This window comes from Rhynchophorus ferrugineus, unplaced genomic scaffold (assembly GCF_030347505.1).
Source record: "Rhynchophorus ferrugineus isolate W39M unplaced genomic scaffold, kcgeb_rfMv2 rfM1, whole genome shotgun sequence".
Classification (NCBI taxonomy): domain Eukaryota; kingdom Metazoa; phylum Arthropoda; class Insecta; order Coleoptera; family Curculionidae; genus Rhynchophorus; species Rhynchophorus ferrugineus.
Genome location: NW_027472580.1, coordinates 17030866 through 17049024, shown reverse-complemented (window position 1 = coordinate 17049024; position 18159 = coordinate 17030866). Strand labels below are relative to the sequence as shown.

The 18159-nt window shown below is 30.5% G+C and overlaps 2 protein-coding genes and 2 long non-coding RNA genes across 6 annotated transcripts in view; 1 reads left to right on the top strand and 3 right to left on the bottom strand.

Moving 5' to 3' along the window:
* Positions 1–5141: 5141 nt before the first annotated feature.
* On the bottom strand, positions 5142–9164 carry vimar (visceral mesodermal armadillo-repeats). Its single transcript, XM_076402720.1, has 7 exons — positions 8515–9164; positions 8199–8464; positions 7878–8143; positions 7640–7815; positions 7387–7580; positions 7136–7332; positions 5142–7079 (listed from the first exon to the last, which is right to left on the bottom strand). Exons 1-7 carry the CDS (start codon positions 8780–8782, stop codon positions 6608–6610), a joined length of 1839 nt encoding a protein of 612 aa, XP_076258835.1. The 5' UTR covers positions 8783–9164; the 3' UTR covers positions 5142–6607.
* A 25-nt stretch (positions 9165–9189) lies between these two features.
* The window catches only part of Gprk1 (G protein-coupled receptor kinase 1), a 270383-nt gene continuing 261413 nt past the window's right edge, over positions 9190–18159 (top strand). The window contains exons 1-2 of one of the 3 annotated variants that reach the window (XM_076402702.1): positions 9190–9735; positions 11089–11398. In XM_076402702.1, the coding sequence (XP_076258817.1) occupies positions 11286–11398 (113 nt within the window). In that variant the 5' untranslated portion in view covers positions 9190–9735; positions 11089–11285. The remainder of the gene's footprint in view (positions 9736–11088; positions 11399–18159) is intronic. The other 2 variants (XM_076402691.1, XM_076402710.1) reach the window with 2 other exon arrangements.
* Positions 11975–12382, bottom strand: LOC143195593 (uncharacterized). The gene is made up of 2 exons (XR_013005559.1): positions 12242–12382; positions 11975–12186 (listed from the first exon to the last, which is right to left on the bottom strand). It is a non-coding gene; the product is annotated as an uncharacterized LOC143195593 (long non-coding RNA).
* LOC143195588 (uncharacterized) lies at positions 12511–12987 on the bottom strand. Its single transcript, XR_013005557.1, has 3 exons — positions 12847–12987; positions 12700–12784; positions 12511–12646 (listed from the first exon to the last, which is right to left on the bottom strand). It is a non-coding gene; the product is annotated as an uncharacterized LOC143195588 (long non-coding RNA).

Sequence of the window (18159 nt, the reverse complement as noted above, 5' to 3'; positions counted from 1 at the left end):
TTTTATACTATCATCTGACAGAAAAACATCTGGTTATCACTACAAAGTATGGCGGTTTAAAAGGAAATCCAACAACACGAAAAAAACTGACGTATGAAATAAGTATTTACATTGTACCTAATGTAGGGATAGTACCTAAAACAAATGACGACGTCGCGACGACGACGAAGTGTCCAACACCAAATCTGGTAAAATAACATACCAAAAAAACACGGGTTGTGATGGTAACAAATAAATGGACAACGTTCCTAAACCAACTAAAACTGTTTAAAGAATCGATCAAAAAAGTTTCGTAATCCCGAATCGTCATCGTCCCAAAATCCTTCGTATCGCCTTTCGGTTTTCGCTACATCTTGGTGTAGCTGCTTTCCCTATGCTTCGTTAGTACCGACCAAGTCTGTATAGGTTTCTAGTAAACCTATACAGATAGATTTAGAAATTTTAGAGATATTCGAGCTCCAATCTTAATAATTTTGCAATAAATTGTCGATTACCTGCTTGCAATCCGATGATTTATGGTTACCAAAAAAGTTGTGAACAACACTTGTAAACGATGCTTCATCAGGCGTTAAACATTTTGTAAATTTTTGAATGAGGTTTTGGAAATAACAAGGTTAAGTTCATAAGGCATTTTCTACACTTATACCTGGACAAATTCAATCCATCTCCGTCAGTAAGTGGAACTGCCTACAACACTGACAATATTTTTACTATACTATTTTTTTTGCATTTATACCGACGAAATTCATTAGGCAAAAGTAGCAATTATTTACATGATTTTTCTGTTATTTGCATAACGTTGGCACAGAAAATTAAAAGTAAATATTTTCACAAAGTGACCAATTGAACAGATTTGTTCTGCGTGCGTTACAAAACAATTTCGGTACCCGTGGTTTGTCAGTGTTTACTACAGCAAAACCAAAATACTGCAAATACGTATCTTTGAGTGCACTTCTCATTATTTTTCCACGTTTACCGAACATATAATATCCACAAACGATAGTTAAAATGATATTTTATGCAATTTCGTCAGCTGACTGTCGCTATAAGAGAGCAGTGTTGCCACCATGCGCCAATTTTGAGATACGGATTGAAGATAGTTGAAAAAAGTTGACCTGAAGTGTGAACTGCTGCTATTAGCAGGTCATTTTGACAAGCCCCCGGTCTGACACATAGATGGCGCTACTAGAATTAAATCCATATATATTATAGTTATCCCTAACCCTCAAAAGATGCGTGTATAAATTTGACAGCTATCGAATCATTAGTTTGTGAATTATAGCATTTTGAGTGAAGCAACTTTTGTTATTGCTTTTTGAAGAGAAAAATACATTTGAAGCAAAAACTTGGCTTGATGCCGAGTTTCCGGACACTGTCCCAAAAAAATCAACCATCAAGGATGGGTATGCTAAGTTTAGCCGTAGTCAAATGAGCATCGAAGACGGTGAACGCAGTGGATGCCCAAAAGAAGTTGTTATCGACGAAAACAATTAAAAAATCAAAAAAATGACTTTGAATGACCGTAAATTGAAATTTAATGAAATAGCAGATACTCTGAAGATATCAACTGAACGTGTACGTGTAATAAACCCGAGTTTTTACGTCGATATGTGACAATGGATGAAACATAGCTCCATCATTTCACTCCGAAGTCCAATCGACAGTCATCCGAGTGGACTGCACACGATGAACCCTTGGAGCGGGTTCGTGTGGAGCGTGGGAAAACGCAACATTCGGCTGGAAAGGTTATGGCGTCTGTACTTTTAGATGCGCATGAAATAATTTTCATTAATTACCTTGAAAATGGATGGACCATCAACAGCGACTATTACATAGCGTTATTGGACCATTTGATAGACGAAATCGCCGAAAAACGGCCGCATTTGAAGAAAAAGAAAGTGCTGCCTCACCAAGACAATTCACCGTGTCACAAGTCAGTGAAAACGATGGCAAAATACATGAATTAGGCTTCGAGTTGCTTCCTCATCTACCGTATCCTCCAGATCTGGCCCCCAGCGACTATTTCCTGTTGTCAGATCTCAAAAGAATGTCCGCTGAGAAAAAAATTTCGTCGAATGAAAAGGAGATCGACAAAACTGGGGCCTATTTTGAAGCAATGGACAAATCATACTACAAAAATGGTATAGAAAAGTTGGAGGGTCGCTATAATCAGTGTTCCCTTAAAGGGAATTATGTTGAATAAAAAAACAAATTTTGCCAAAAAAATGTGTTTTACTATGGTAGGCTACGGACTTTTCAATTGACCTGTTATATGTGCCTATTGATCAAATCCGATAGAAGCATACGTTTTATTCTATACACTTACTGGTGTTGCAGACCTTGAACAGTTTGATATATGCATTCGAGTGCTCTGTCACTCTTTCATGGTACTTATACTGCCACTAATGTCGACGATGAAGATAACATGCAGCGCTTTATTTTGAAAAAAATATATTTTTGAGATAAAATTAAAATACATTTTAGAAATTCAATAAGTTCAGTAGATGACGGCTGATTAGTTCCACAGTGATATTCATCTAATATCGCTTTCAGAAAAAATATTTTTACTGAATAACTTTCAAATGTTTGCCTCATCTAGTATATTTAATGTAAATTAACAACAATAAATTAAAATATAATCGTCTTTTAACGTCATTTTAAGTTTAGATTTCCCTTTTACAGAATTCCCTTAAATTTGCTGAGATTAGAGTGATCCGATGCATAACTATAAATAATTTACTGTTTGATTTCATATATTTATCAATCTATATTAAGAGTTAACAACTAAAATTATGTATAGCGATGACGTCAAGGCCTACTAATATTTGACATGATTATTTAAATAAGTACATTTTACAGCACTATACATATTGTTATTTGCTTTGGTTTTGCGTAAAGGAATTTACGGTCAATTTTAAATATAATATCTGATAAGATTTAGTGTTCTGATAATAACGATAAAAACTATAGGTACGTTTATATTATATTTGAGCATTAAATTATATTAGTTAAATATTAGACTCGTTTATAATAAAAATTAAAATATCGTAAATTATAAGAAATAAACCAAAAATACTGGTCAGAAAATGCATTAGGAATTATATGATTATAGAGTAAGAGACATGACATTTCCAAGTTTTCAACCACGTTCACGGCACGTATTAAGCACGTATATTGCAATAAAACTGTTTCATATAAATTCAAATTTCTCTACAGCAAGTTTACTATAAAAAATTATCAACTGCATAATATAGGCAACTAAAAAAAGATAAGCCCGGCAACCAGTAAAACATACAAAACAACAATAACATGTAATGTTATTTTATCAAGAAAATTAAGTAAATTGATTTTAAAAGTCAATAATTTTGACAAAGCGAAATTAAAAACCATTGTATCAACTATAATAATAACAATAAAAATAATAGTTTTGGCTCCCTGAAATAAAAATTAATGAAACATTAAAATACCTGTTAAGCGGTTACAGGAATTAAGTTTTCAATATGGAAATCAAATATTTTTATTCTATAAAGGGGTAAATATTTTTTGCAATGCTCCTCGAAATAGCTTTTGTTCACTTTTGATAATTATCTAATTTTAAAACATATTTTCCATTTTTCTATATTAAGAATACTGCACTCTACAAGCTAAAATAGCGCAGAGCATAACATAAATAAAACTGCTGAAGAAAGCATTAGATAATTTTTCTATACGTACCTGTAAATTTGTTGCAGGATCTGTCGGCGTTAGGACATATACAAAGGCATAACAATTGTTGTTGAAACTATTAGAACACTTAGAAATAAGAGGTTGCAAATGCCAAAGTGAAAACCATCATTAAAGTGATGTTTTGATGTTGTTGGGAAGAAAGTAAAACAAATTCATGTGCCCGAAAATCAGTGACGAATACACTGACTTACACCCAATATATTTGGGTGTTCCGTAGGGTAGTGTTCTTGGCCCAATGTTATATCTATTGTATACAGTAGCCCTACCGACCTCAAGAAACACTATTGTTGCAACATATGCTGACGATTCAGCGGTTTTATCACCATACGAGGATCCAATATCAGTCACAAGAAACCTCCAAATTAATCTTAACAAAGTCGAATTGTGGTTGAAAACGTGGCGTATCAAATCAAATGAGACAAAATCTACCCATGTGACATACACCCTTTGTAGAAGAACATGTCCCTCAGTAAAATTGAATAATCGTGATCTTCCGCAAGCAGACAACTTAAATAACTAAAAATGCAAATAAGACAATGAAAGCAAATGAGACAAAATCTACTCATATGATATTCATCCTTTGTAGAAAAAATTGTCCCTAAGTAAAAATTAATAATTATTAACTCCCGCAAGCAGACAATATTAAATATTTAGGAATGCATTTTGATCGACGTTTGACATGGAAAAAAACATATAGCGACAAAGCGCAAACAGCTTGGGATTAAACTAAACCAAATGTACTGGCTAATAGGTTGTAAATCTAAATTATCATTAGATAACAAGGTTTTGCTGAATAAGTCAATACTTAGACCCATTTGGACCTATCGTATTGAACTGGCGGGTACTACTAGCAAATCTAACATAGATATCCTCCGGAAGTTCCAGAATAAAATGTTGCGAGTCATCGTCGATGCCCCATATAACGTGTCTGACAAACTGATTCAGCGCCATATCCCCATAGAAACCATAATGAATGTGATTCGGTGTGTTAGAGCGAGATACTCTGAAAGACTATTAGTGCATCCAAATGCACTCGCCAAACAGTTCAATATGTCCATTGACAGTGAAGTACATAGGCTCAAACGCAAACTACCATACGAACTGATTAATAGACACATAGAGTAAGATATAATAATCTCTAGAATAAGCTAAAATAGTTTTTAGAATAAGTTAGGATAGACTTTAAAATAAGTTAGAATAGTATCTAGAATAAAATTTAGATTATAAGTTGTACACTTACTGAAGTGATGTCTACAGTGTCTACAGTCTTCTACATGTCAGTATAGTTATATTATACTTATTGCCCACGGCCAGATTGATGACGTTCTAGATTAAAAAAAAATTAATCAGCAATGTAAGAAATTGTATGTGCCATAATATACAAAAGGTTTTCTGAGGTAATTGAAAATCAAAAATTAATTTAAAAAATTTTATATTTACTAAAATATTTTATTAACAACTATAACAAAAGTCTAGTACATTCTAAAGCACTAAATGATAGGTACTAGTTTCAAATTTTTGGTCTCTTCAAAAGCTCATTTGTATAATATAGAAGAAAGAACTACATATAATATGATAAGATTTAATACAAAGAAGGCTATTAGATTAAGTCACAATTTTCTCTTGTTTTGTTGACTAGACTTTGAAATACATTCCTATTTAAATAGTATGTAATATATTAGCTTAAATTTTTTCGAAAAATTTAAATATCTGAAAAGTTTTGAAACACTAAACATTCATAAACAACACACTGGTGCAAAAATACAAATATTATAATACTTGTAGTAATTCGTCAGCAAACATTATAATTTGGCAAAGGTATGTGACTATAACTATTAATACTAGTTCTACAGATATATAAAATATGAAATTGAAAGTGATATAAGATAGCAATAACGTATTCCCTATGAAATAATTATATTAGAATATTCGATAATCAACCTGAAATTATATTACTCGAAGCTCTAACGCGATAACGTCCTACATGAGCCTCTATCACCAGGATACAACCTTTGTTCTAACAATAATAATAAATATATTTGATAAACTGCAAATACCACTATTATCATTTCATGTTAAACATGCATTGTTCAATTTATTAAAATGCTGATTTGTCCTTTTGATGGTTATTTAGTATTTTGATTTGCTTTAATTGACACTGAATAATAATTAAAAAATAATATATTTAAACGATTTGAGAATGTTAAGATTCTCAATAAAAATACTGCATAAATATGCTTAATATGAATTAATAAATTTTAATATGATTGTCATCCTTGTCTAATATATATGATATAGTTTCTGATGTTATCATGGACAAGGAAGGGCAAAACACCTAAAACTTGATTAAGTAGTAATAAAGAAGCTATCTCCCGTATTGTTTTCTTCATTATCCGAAAAGAAAATTTCAAATTATTTGAAACCCGAACAGTTTTCTTCATTACTCAGAAGTAATAATAAAGAACATCCGTAATTATTCAAAGCTTCCTATAATTACTTTTATTATCCAAGAAGAATGATAAACAGAGCGCCTTCTCAATTTAAATAAATAAATATAAAGAATATCTCATATTATTCAGTTTCCCTTATTCAAAAAGAGTAATATGGAAAGGAGATCTCTTGAAATACTCGATATTTAATTATAAATATATGAACTTAATCGAAGCTGTATCTGATGCATGAAATTAAAATAAATAACTAAAATCTAATAAAAACATAAGCCGCAGATATTTGGAGATAATTTTCACATATATTTCAATAATAAAATAATGCAGTTTTTGGAATAACCGACAAATGTCCACGATTTATAAAAACTAAAATTTCTTAAAAATAAAAAATTGCTTTGAAACATCTCAAACTCTGATTGAAATAAAATAAGCCTTTATTTATTCAAAGTTTCATTAATTTTGTTTATTGTCATTAAATATTCTTTGGAGTTTGTATTGTTCTTCAATTTCTCCAATGCAGTCACTATATCAGTTTCCTTTAAATGATTTATCAGTAGATCACTTTTAATTAAACCATCAAGTAATATGAGACAATTGTTGATAGTATGATGATCCCATTTTTCCCCATACTTATTCATAACAAAATTTAAATTTTTACCAATAGAAGCATCACATAACAGCTGATAGTACTGATCAAGCTCATCACCTGAGTGCTTCTCTGAATTACTGAGACCTGTTGCTAAAATACTCAAAGCACGGAATGATTCATTTTGCATTTCTCCATGATTTGACGATATCATTTCAACAATGCATTTAACACTATCTGGTACTGAGAGGAATGTTGAGAATGGAGTACTTTCACAAGTATTCCTGACTAACCATGAAAAAATCCTTGGTACTTCACCCCTTCAAACAAATTTTCCATAAAATATTGTTCAATTTAACATTAGTTATTGACATACCTCACACCTAAATGATCCGACTTATAACACCAAAAAACTAATTTCTCGATAAAGTCTTTTCTTGACAACAAATTAAAAGCCACTTCTGGTTGGCCATCTATGACCATTCGGAAAGTTCCAAGAAGCTTAAAAACAACTGTAAAATGATTCTGTTTCAACATAGGATACATGACTTCAATTATATCATCTTTTATAGCCTGTAAACAAATTCAGAAAATAAATTAAACTTAAATAAAAACTGCAGTTCATACTTGGCCCTTATTTTCTTTTGGAATAAGTAAATTTTTCAGAGTGCTTAATAGGGCATGTTGAATTATTACATCATTAAGGTCAGTAGAATGATTGTAATTTTTCAAAAGGTCAATTAGTTTTTTAGCCACACCATTTTTAACCATTTGAATACAGTGGGTATCTTTTCTAGCAAAATTACCGATTGCCAAAATACCTAAAAAAATACTCTCAGTTCAAAATATTTATAACATTTCTTTTCTTAATAACATTTACCTGTACTTAACAAGTCTGAATCACTAGAATCTAACCAGGTAAACATATTTTGATATGTTTTCCCATTTCCTTCATCATATAATGTATCCATACATGCATCTCCTGTTAATATTAACACAATCAGATCACATGCCATTTTAAGAATAGACCGACTATCTTCATCATTAACTTTATCTCTAAAACAAAAAAAAATCAAAAATACAATATTGTAAATATTTAACTCTGAGTATTTAGTTACCTATATTTTTCAATTAAATCATATAAAAGTTCACATACTCCCTCTTTGGCTAGAACTATTTTAATTTCGTCCTTTTCTGAGAGTGGATGAAATATCTCCAAACATAATACACATATCTCTGGTATTTCAGATGCTTTAAATATCTCAGTAACAACTACTGTGAACTCTTCAGTAAAAACATAATCTTTATCATCTAAGTAATCAGTCAATATATTGAGGATATTTAATAAAAACATCATCAAGATTTTGTTATTTTCCAAGTCCCCCTAGGGTAAAAACACAATTAATTTTTTATATTATTTCATAGCTAAAATAACCTACTTTATATTTTGTAAGTAGAGCTTTTACAATTGGTAATATTCCTCCGTCTAATGCAGCTTTTGGAATATCATCATGAGTACTCATTAAGTTGACCAAAAGACCACTAAGTTTTGTTGTTAATGTGTTATCTTGTCGCTTTGAGTCATTTCTGAGATTTTCCAAAATGCTAGTAATTCCTGCTTCATAGACATATTCAGAAGCATCTTTATTTTCATAGCAAATATTGCCCAATGCTCTGACAGTTGAAAATGTTAAATTATCATATCCTTAAATATAATAAGGTAATTAAAAAATAAAACAAGTATCTTAAAATTACCTGACTCCAAAAATTCCATTAACTGTTTAATAATCTCTTTTTCTGTGAATTTTTTTCTGTTTTCTTCGTTAGCACATAATTCAGCAATTGCTTGGGAACCCAAAGTTTGAGTTGTTTTATTATCAATCTTTAAACATTTCTTAAACACTCCGGTGTCATTGATTTTCAAATCATTTGCTTTATCTATTATTGTTTCCAGGCTTTCCTCAATTTGTTGCTCATTTTCTGAGTTGACTGATGAATTAAAATTATTTAGTATATTTTCCATTTTTTGGCTATATTTTGTATTGATAAAACTGTCAAAATTTGAGTACTACTTGACATTAGCTACAAGTAAAAATGACAGTATTAAAAAAATAGTTTAGATACTCTATGTTATATATGACTTAATTTAAAATAAAAATTTGTTCTACAACTTATATCAGAAATTATTATTAATATAACAAGTATCAACAGTCAGATGTCTTTGAAATTTAACACATAATAAATAAAATAAGTCAAGTATTATCTCGAAATAAAAATAACATAATTTAATAGCATTCTAAGAGAGCTATTAAATAACTCGTTTAATGCGTTTGTCCAAGGAATGTTTGATTAACATTTCTATTGATTTCGGTAAATCAAACAATTAAAATAACCCATAAAATATAAAGATCCTATCAGATGTTTTATGTCAAACGGCTGCAAATTTAGATATGTCAAAGTCAAACTCGCGCATCGACTAAAATCGGGCAAGGTAAAGCAATCTGTCAGTTTCTCGTTTGCTTTTCGGCAGGGAAATCCTGCAACGTTCTCCGCAGGTTCATTTTCGAAAATTAATAAGTGTGTTTTTGACGAGAAGAACGTCCTTAAAAAATTGCTTTCTGTTATTTCAGACTCGGCAGTGCGATTTGGGGCTCCAATAGGCCTTGAAAAAACAGCTGCAACAAAATACCCGCGTAGTTGCCATAAGTTAGTTTTCGGAAGACTTTCAGACTGTTCGCCGTAATAATAACGCCTAATTATCGAGTTCTTGAGTGTATAAGCCTTAAGAGAAGTGTGTTCATAGGGTTTTTATTAATTTTCTAACGTTTAGTTTGTGAATAAAAGTGCTTTTGATGTTCGGTGTTTTTGGCAACATCGCCTAATCTGAAACAAGCTAGTGCTAAGGCCGGCGGCCGCCTTGGTTGTAAATGATCCGTCAGCCATATTTTGGGGCCCAGATCACAATCTATGAGAAAAGTAAATATTATTGTGCTGTTTTTATGATTTACTTTAACTGTCTTATTCGGTAACACGAGTCCCGCCCATTTTCTTATTCATGCTAGTTCAAGGACAACGTTACAAGGAGAGCTTTAAAGGGCAACTAAAATCTATCATATACATATTAGATATGTTTTTGTCAATTCATAAATAATGTAGTTTACGTTTTATACCTTAAAACGTTTAAAGTTTTTGGGTTTTTTATTTGTTTATATCCTCTTTTCAGGTTAGTTTACATTCGAAATATTTAAATGTTTAGATTAATTTTTTTCTAGATATTGTATTTTATCATTGTAATATATTACTGTGCAAGTTATCAGTTTTATTTCATTGATTTTAGGTTATGGAAGTAATTTTTACATGTTTCTTTATTATAGATTGAATCATTTATCATATAAATAAAGATTATTAATGTTTACTGAATAAATAGACGAAAATACTTTTTAAAATAAAGTTTGTAATCTAAAATTATTATATCGCAATATTCATTTATTAGCACTTTATATTATGTGGTTTCCCAGCAAATATATACACTTTTTATCTGTTTTTTTATAATAATATTTGATGTTATATTTGCATATTCTGAATAAATATGTCGTATCCAATTTTACTATATAATAACATTCAATTGTTATTTATTAGTTTTTAATGATGAGTTTACAAATTGTAATAAGGTAAATTTAACAGATATTAATATTATTTTCACTCAATTTTTTCTGCCTGTTCATGAAATATTTTTTTATTTTTGTGCCAAATGTTTTTATCTGGTTTAAACAAATGAAAATAATATTCTAAGTTGATCATCTACTACGTTATTTATCATGATTTGTGCCCATTCGGTTATTGTTAAAAATCTGATACTATTATCTAATAGTTATTAATGTTTTATTAAATTTTATGTATTCGTGACATTTTGGTAACTAATATTTTACTAAAATTATAGTATTTAACTATTACTATAGTGAAAAAGATTGCTATGGATGATCATTATTTGAAATAGAATTTCATTCTTCACAATATACCCTGATAGTATATTTTCTATAAATAAATTTCATGTATATTTTCAGTATAACAGTAATACATTTAAACAAATTGTTGAATTCAATACAATTTCCAAAGCAATTAAATATAATTTCTAACAATGTCTATTATGCAATTTATACTGTTTGGTAATACATTTGTGTGATTGTTAGTGTCTAGCAAGTTAGAAGTTTAAAGAAGACTCTTATTCGAGTATAGATTTTGGTTGAGAATAGATTAATAATAATAATGTTAAAATTGCTACTAAATATAAGGGTTATAAAATGTATATATCACGATAACTGTTTACAGTTTTCCTCTTTGTTACAGATTTAATTTCAATTCCATCTGGCACACCAATGCACCCAGACCGGCTGATATCGCCTTAATTTCGTATCCGGTAGATTGCTTACAATTATCCCGTGTATGTACTGGAAATTGTGATTTTGTGTGAACGAGTTGCGCCCCCAAAATTTGTCGTGTTGGTCTGCTGATTGGAAACAGTCGTCATGGCGGATCTGGAAGCAGTGCTGGCCGACGTCAGCTACCTCATGGCCATGGAGAAAAGCAAATGCACACCAGCTGCAAGAGCTAGTAAAAAAATTGTTTTACCTGATCCTAGGTAATGGTTTTATACATATTCTTATATTAAAATTTGTTAAGATGAACAATTTTTAAATGATAAATATCCTTATTTAAATTCAGTTAGAATTCACTAGCCCGTATATTATAGACATTGATAATTAATAAGAAATTATATGAAAAATGAGTCTTCTAGACACCATGAGGGTGAACGGAACCGAGGTGGTATATTATCTTGCGGTCTTTAGTGGCACTGCGTTTCAAATCCACATTCGCAGTGGATGTTCTTGGGCTTTAACTTCTAAGAAATTTCGAATACCCAGTAAAATAAATCAGTATTTAAGGCTAAGGTGACAATTTTCTAGACGAATGAAAATATTAATATATTAGCTTGAGTAAAATTGTGAATTGTTCTAGTAGAAAAATGGTTAATATAATCTGAAGCCCTGTTATTTAATCATCATTTATAGTCCGACCAGAATAACGGCGAATTTACGTCACCACAATATATGACGTCATAGCGTCGCAATGTTTCCGCATCAACTTTAACTTTTAGTTTATTTTGGCTTTGACATATAACAAAAATGTAGTGTAAATAAAATAACGAAACAAACAGTGTTATTAAATGTAATTATATTAATATTATAGTACAACTAATGCATATATTTTCGGGCAGGTCCTAAACTACAGTTAATTATGCAGCCACATTAGTTTGTAGGTTATGGTGATTTTATTATATTTACATTTAACTTTTTTCCACGCCACGTTTGAAGTAGAGTTTTAGGCAGGTTTTTTTGTGTAGTGGTAACCCCTGGTTGCCTAATCCATCTAATTAATAATTTTGTATTTAAGTAATTTTTTTTTCATTGGAGAGCATATTCACCTTTTTAAGTTTATTTTTTGTTTTGTTTAGGTTTGTTCCTTTGTTGTTGTTTTTCCATCTTTGTTTTCCATCATTCATATTTCCTTGTTAATTAATTTTGATATGAGCACATTTTTCCTTATTTTCTGTTACTCTCAGTGGATATTTTCCTTGCAATATCCTACCGATTCCTTCTATATCATCCATGTATATCATATCATTGCCATATCTGTAAAATAGTTAGTAGCCATTTGAACTCAATGCTAATATATATTCTGAACAACCAAGCACTTGTTCACTATCCACCATTTGTCAATTCCTTGTTATTTGTGTCTGATCGAGTCCACCCAAACGGAAAATGTTATTGTATATAATGCTTTTTTCCATAAGTCCAAACAATCCTTCATATGTACAATGAAGCCCTCTCTACCTACCTACTAGTTATAATAATTCTTGGCAAACATTTAATCTATATTTACCGAATGACAAATTGAAATAGTTTTCCTTCAAACAGTTGCATATTCTTGAGTTTTCTGAAAATACTTTCCAAATTAACAGTTTCCTCTGAAATAATTGTATCAAATTATGATTATTTCGAGAATGTGATATCGAAAAAAATTACTCACTTTTTTTATACATTTTACATATATTTGATTCCTGTTTCTGTCTTTAACTGACTATTTATTGGTTTTCGCATTTCCAAGCAAAGTGATCGCCAATATTATGCAGCGATTTGACATTTATCAGTACCATCAAAGCTCCAGAACATTGCCGGTTTATAACCTGTAATTGTTATCACTAACGTCTTGAATAATTTGGCAGATATTTAACAACTAAGCGGTTTTATAGGTTGATTCGGTTACGTTTTCGGTCGTATCATTCATTGTTTATCTTTTTAACTGGAATAAAAAAAAAAGTACGGTTTGATATTAAAAGGAATTTACAAAATGCAATAGGCAATATGTTCGACGTTGTTTCGATGACATGATTCACTGTTATTTTGAAAGGATTGTATATTTAATGTATTTGTTGACTATTGTTTACCACTAACATTTATAATCTGGCGTCAGAAGTTAGACACCGTGAGCTGTTTAATTATAATTACTAATTTTATATATTTAACTTCTGATACAACCACGAATTAAGTATATATGTATATATGAAGTATAATGTGCCACGTATAGTCTATTCAAAGTTTTTTTAGTAATGCGTCGTGGATATTTGTGACGTCGAAACACAATGTTGCCGCATTAACTCTGAGTTTTAGTTCAGTTTGGCTTTTATGTACAACAAAATTCTAAATCTAAATAAAATAATTAAACAAAAATGTTATCAAATATAATTTATTTTAACATTATAGTACATCTAATACATATATTATCGAAGGACTTAAAACTACAATTAAGAACACAGGTATAATAGTTTGTAGGTCAGATTTGTTTTGTTTACATTGAACTCTTTTCCACACCATCCATGAGGTAGAGCTTCTAGGCGCGGTTTTAATGCAGTGTTATCGCTGTGGAGGATTAATCCACCTAATTAACAATTGTATATCTGAGAAATGTATTTTACTTTCATTCGAGAGCATATTAACTTTTTACATTCAGTTCTTGTTTCCGTCGATGGTGTGTTTACTTAGCAAATCATCTTGGTATCACTGCATTTTTATTTCTTGTGCTACTATCTGTGTACACCATTCTTGATAAAATTAATCACTGAATTTTGTCTAATGCATTTACCATATCTACAAAACAGTATTCATTCTCTCCTCATATGTTCTAACCTAATGCTTATGTTTAATTTTAAACAATTACAATCATATTTTTGCATCAATCTTTCATACCCTACAGTACAGTTTTGTATAGTTATATTCAATTAATTATGTGCATACTTCTTGTTGTTTTCACTCACATCACTTTGTCTCAGGAATTTCCAGCATTGAATCATATCCTGAAAGTTTCCTTCAGTTATTCACTGACCAATTTAATCACTATACTGTTAATTTCTAATCTGTCTAAAAGATGTTCACGATTCCACCATTTATCAATTACTTCCTTTGTATGTCTTATCGAGTTCATCCAAACCGAAGGTGTTATGGTTGACAATGATTCCTTCCACATATTCAAACAATTGTTGATGGAATATCCTTCTCAACCAGCAATATATCTGCAATTAATTATTAATAAATATAATGACCAACAAAACCCAATTGAATGCTATTGTAACTTTTACTATTTTCCATCAATTTTTATTGTCTTTACACTTTTTTTGTTACTGTATTGCCAAGAGTGCCACAATGAACCATTTTGAAATATTCAAGTTTCTTATATTATTTTATGCCTTTAATTGAGTTCTTTTTATGGTAATGTCTGGAAGCTCCATTAAACCTTTCCGAGGGTTATCTTTACACCATTTAAACCCTATGCCCTGTAAGAGTGTATGAAAGGATGTCTTACATCCCTCAAAAAGCTGCATGTCCTTAATTCTTTTATGTATACTTTCCAGAGAAAATAATTTTCTCTAAAATAATTTTAGTAAACTATGTTTATATCGATAAAATAGTTTGTGTACTTACTATTCTTATACATTTCGTATATTTGGTCTCGTATACAGCCAATATCAAGATGGTCAAGATTCGTCACCCACTTTGTATGTAGACGGGTTTTCTTGAGTGAATCTAACGTATTATTCTTCATTTTGTAAGCGGTTATTCACAGTACCCACAGTAATATTTAGCACGGTAGCAACCTGCTAAAACACATTTTCAATAAAATTGTAGTGACTTATGTTATTTAATATCATCAATAATTACCTCACTAACGGAATTTACCGGCAAAATAGGTCCTTCGTTATCTTGTTCCTTTTCGAAATAACTTATTAAAGCCGCAATCAATTTGTGACTCTGAATATCTATTGATTTCGGTATTTTCAAATAAGGTAATATGATATATTACGGAGCGACTTAAATTTTATTAAAATAAAGGGCTAAAACAATGTGTGCCGGTTTATAACCTGTAAAAATTATAACTAATATTTTGGATAATCTAGGGTACATCTGAGAACGGCGACCTGCTGTCAGATGTGTGCAAAATTCTTGAAAGCAATAGTAATACGAGGTTTTTAACTCTTACCTATAAATTATTGTGGCTGTATAATTAACTGTAGTTTTTAGATATAGTATAATGTTAAACTAAATTATATTTGGTAACATTTTTGTTAAATTATTTTATTTAGATTAGAATTTTTTTGTATGTCAAAGCCAAACTGAATTAAAACTCAGAGTTGATGCGGCAACATTGCAATGTTTTGACGTCGCAAATATCCACGACGCATTACTAAAAAACTTGGAATAGACTATATTTCTTATATCTCACTCATCCTTTGTTAAACTTTGCCTTTAATTTGCATTGTTTCACGATAGGCACCGAATTGCGACAAAACAAAGGGCTATGGAAATTCTGGCAATTATTATTAATTTAATATAAATGTACTTAAGGTTTTGCGGAACTTTTTTTTTGATGTTCAGCCAACGCCATTTAGGTTTATATTTAATTTTATTCATAAATACGCCATCATAAAGAAATGCTAAAAATAGTCGACGGGATGTGGTCTTAAGTCTGATTACGGCCGAAGTTGTTTACTATTATTTTACTGATATGGTTGGGAAGTGAAAATTAATTTTTCTTGCAAATATATGTAATATTTGTTTGTTTGAATATTTTATGGTTCGCTATAAAATCCCATTTATTTTAATGTTTATGGCGTGTAAATATTATGTTATTATTTTCTTCTGTTTCGTTCATTTATATAGTATATCCAAAGTAGCAGTGAACTCACGTCATCTTAATTTATTACGGCATACCGGTGCAATGTTGTCGCATTTAACGTTGACATTTTATGCAATATCGCTAACAAATTTTTTCGATTAATTGCCAATGCTTATCGCTACGTAACCGAGGATGACTGCACGATGACCTCTAAATCAGATGGACTTATAAAGTCATCCAAGATTTTGCCTTAAAGCATAATGATACTAAATCACAGAAAAGTGGAAGCAACTATTAAAGTTACTATTAAAATTATAATTAGAAATTACGTCTTGGTTAAGCAATACATAATAATACACTTTGAAAATAATTAATTTGATTTGCACCTTCACATCCTGAAAAGCAACGTTTGAATTTTTGAATGCTATAAATTAATGACGTCATAACAGCTCATTTCTAAGATATCTTAGAAAATTTCAAATCAAAATAAAAGAGATATAATGTAATTTTATTTAAAATATTCCAGTTTAAATCATTGAAACCAAAACCGACAAATGAGATATAATAAGAACATCAACATTAATTTTTGATCAAACAGCAAAATTAATGAATGTTGGAAGTGCAGTTTTGAAAGATCCATAATTAGGAACTGTATTAACTGAATAGCTCAATAATACTAAACGGAGAAGTGCAATTTTATGGAGAGATGTCAAAACTATGCCACTTAAGAGTTGTTTACATTTATACTTGATCAAAATAAATGCAAGCCCCTAATAGTAAATATTTACATCTTTATTTTAATTTAAATATAGTCAACACAAATAATATATTCTGATAGCTAAATTGTCAAACTGGAAGGTCACTAAATTTACTTTTCGTTCTATTGTGTGTAATGTTAGGAGACAAACAGTACGACCAGAATACGTAATTTTGTGTGCGTAATTTTGTGTTACCTTTTATATTTTTTATATAAAATTTCATGAAGATTATTACATATTTGTTATTCATGTCTATTGCTATTGCACTCTCGGTTAACAAACGTATTCAATAACACAATTTTATAAATTCTAGACGTTATTTGTCGCCCTAATTTTAGATCTTCAGTCTTGCAGATCTTCTTGCGCTCTTATTATACCATTTGGCAATTGTTTTTGTGCTGTGATTGTGCTTCGGAATGTGTGAAAATGGAGACACAATGTTACAAAGTCGATTCAAAGTATTTTTATTGCTTTTCTAAATGTTGTGTGATTGGTGAACGTGTAAGGTACTTGATTTTGGTGTAGAGTCCTGAGTACCGAAGTTGTTTTGTAACGCGTACAGAACGAAGCTGTACAAGTGGTTACTTTGTAAAAATGTTAACGTTATGGACGGAATAATCATATAGATGATTGCTACTTTTACTCGATGAATGTTTTCAATATAAATGCAGAAAATAGCACAGTATAAATATCCTGAAGTATCAGTGTCGATGGTACACGTGTAGACAATGATTGTCAATTTGTCCAGGTACATTAAAAAAATAAAAATGTCCTCATCATTGGTGAGCAATTAAGGCGATTTCGACATGATATAATACATGGGCTGAAAAGTCCCGGGTGTATCAAAGAAAACGCTTATTTTTTATTCAAAATTGGTTTTATTCATCAACGTAATCTCCAACCAGAACCACACAATCATTTCAGCGTCGCTCTAACATTTCAATACCACTTTTGTAGAACTAATTATCTTTTGCCTCAAAATAGGTCAGTTACCAGTTGCTGTTCAGTCAGATGACGATCGTTTTGATTCCGAAGTAAAGTAATGGATCCATATTTCATCCATTGTCACATATCACCCACATTGTACCCACTTTGAGCAGATCTCTCTAATAGTCAAATAGTCATGCATTATAAAACTAACACGTTATAAACTAGCACCATCTATGTTTTAGGCTTGAAACTTTTCAGCCCATGTGTGTTAAGAAATATGTTTGTGGGATCAGATTTTGGGACTAAGGTATGTTGAGCTTGATGGCAAGCAGTATAAAAAAATTCAGTTCGAGCTCTGATCATTTCCGACTTATACTTCTGAATTCAATAAATGACCGTTAACGGTCAAACATAGTAAAATAATTCTTTTTTTGAATATTTCGAAAACTAGAACCAATTTTAAGCAACAGGCTACTTCAGTACC

Bases quoted from the DNA above. Each gene is read 5' to 3' on its own strand.
- vimar (XM_076402720.1), bottom strand. From the start codon at position 8,782: ATGGAAAATATACTAAATAATTTTAATTCATCAGTCAACTCAGAAAAT. The intron at 7,816-7,877 runs GTAACTAAATAC...TTTTTGTTTTAG, and splicing joins GATTTAATTGAAAAATATAG to AGATAAAGTTAATGATGAAG. The intron at 7,581-7,639 runs GTAAATGTTATT...GTATTTTTTTAG, and splicing joins TTCAGACTTGTTAAGTACAG to GTATTTTGGCAATCGGTAAT.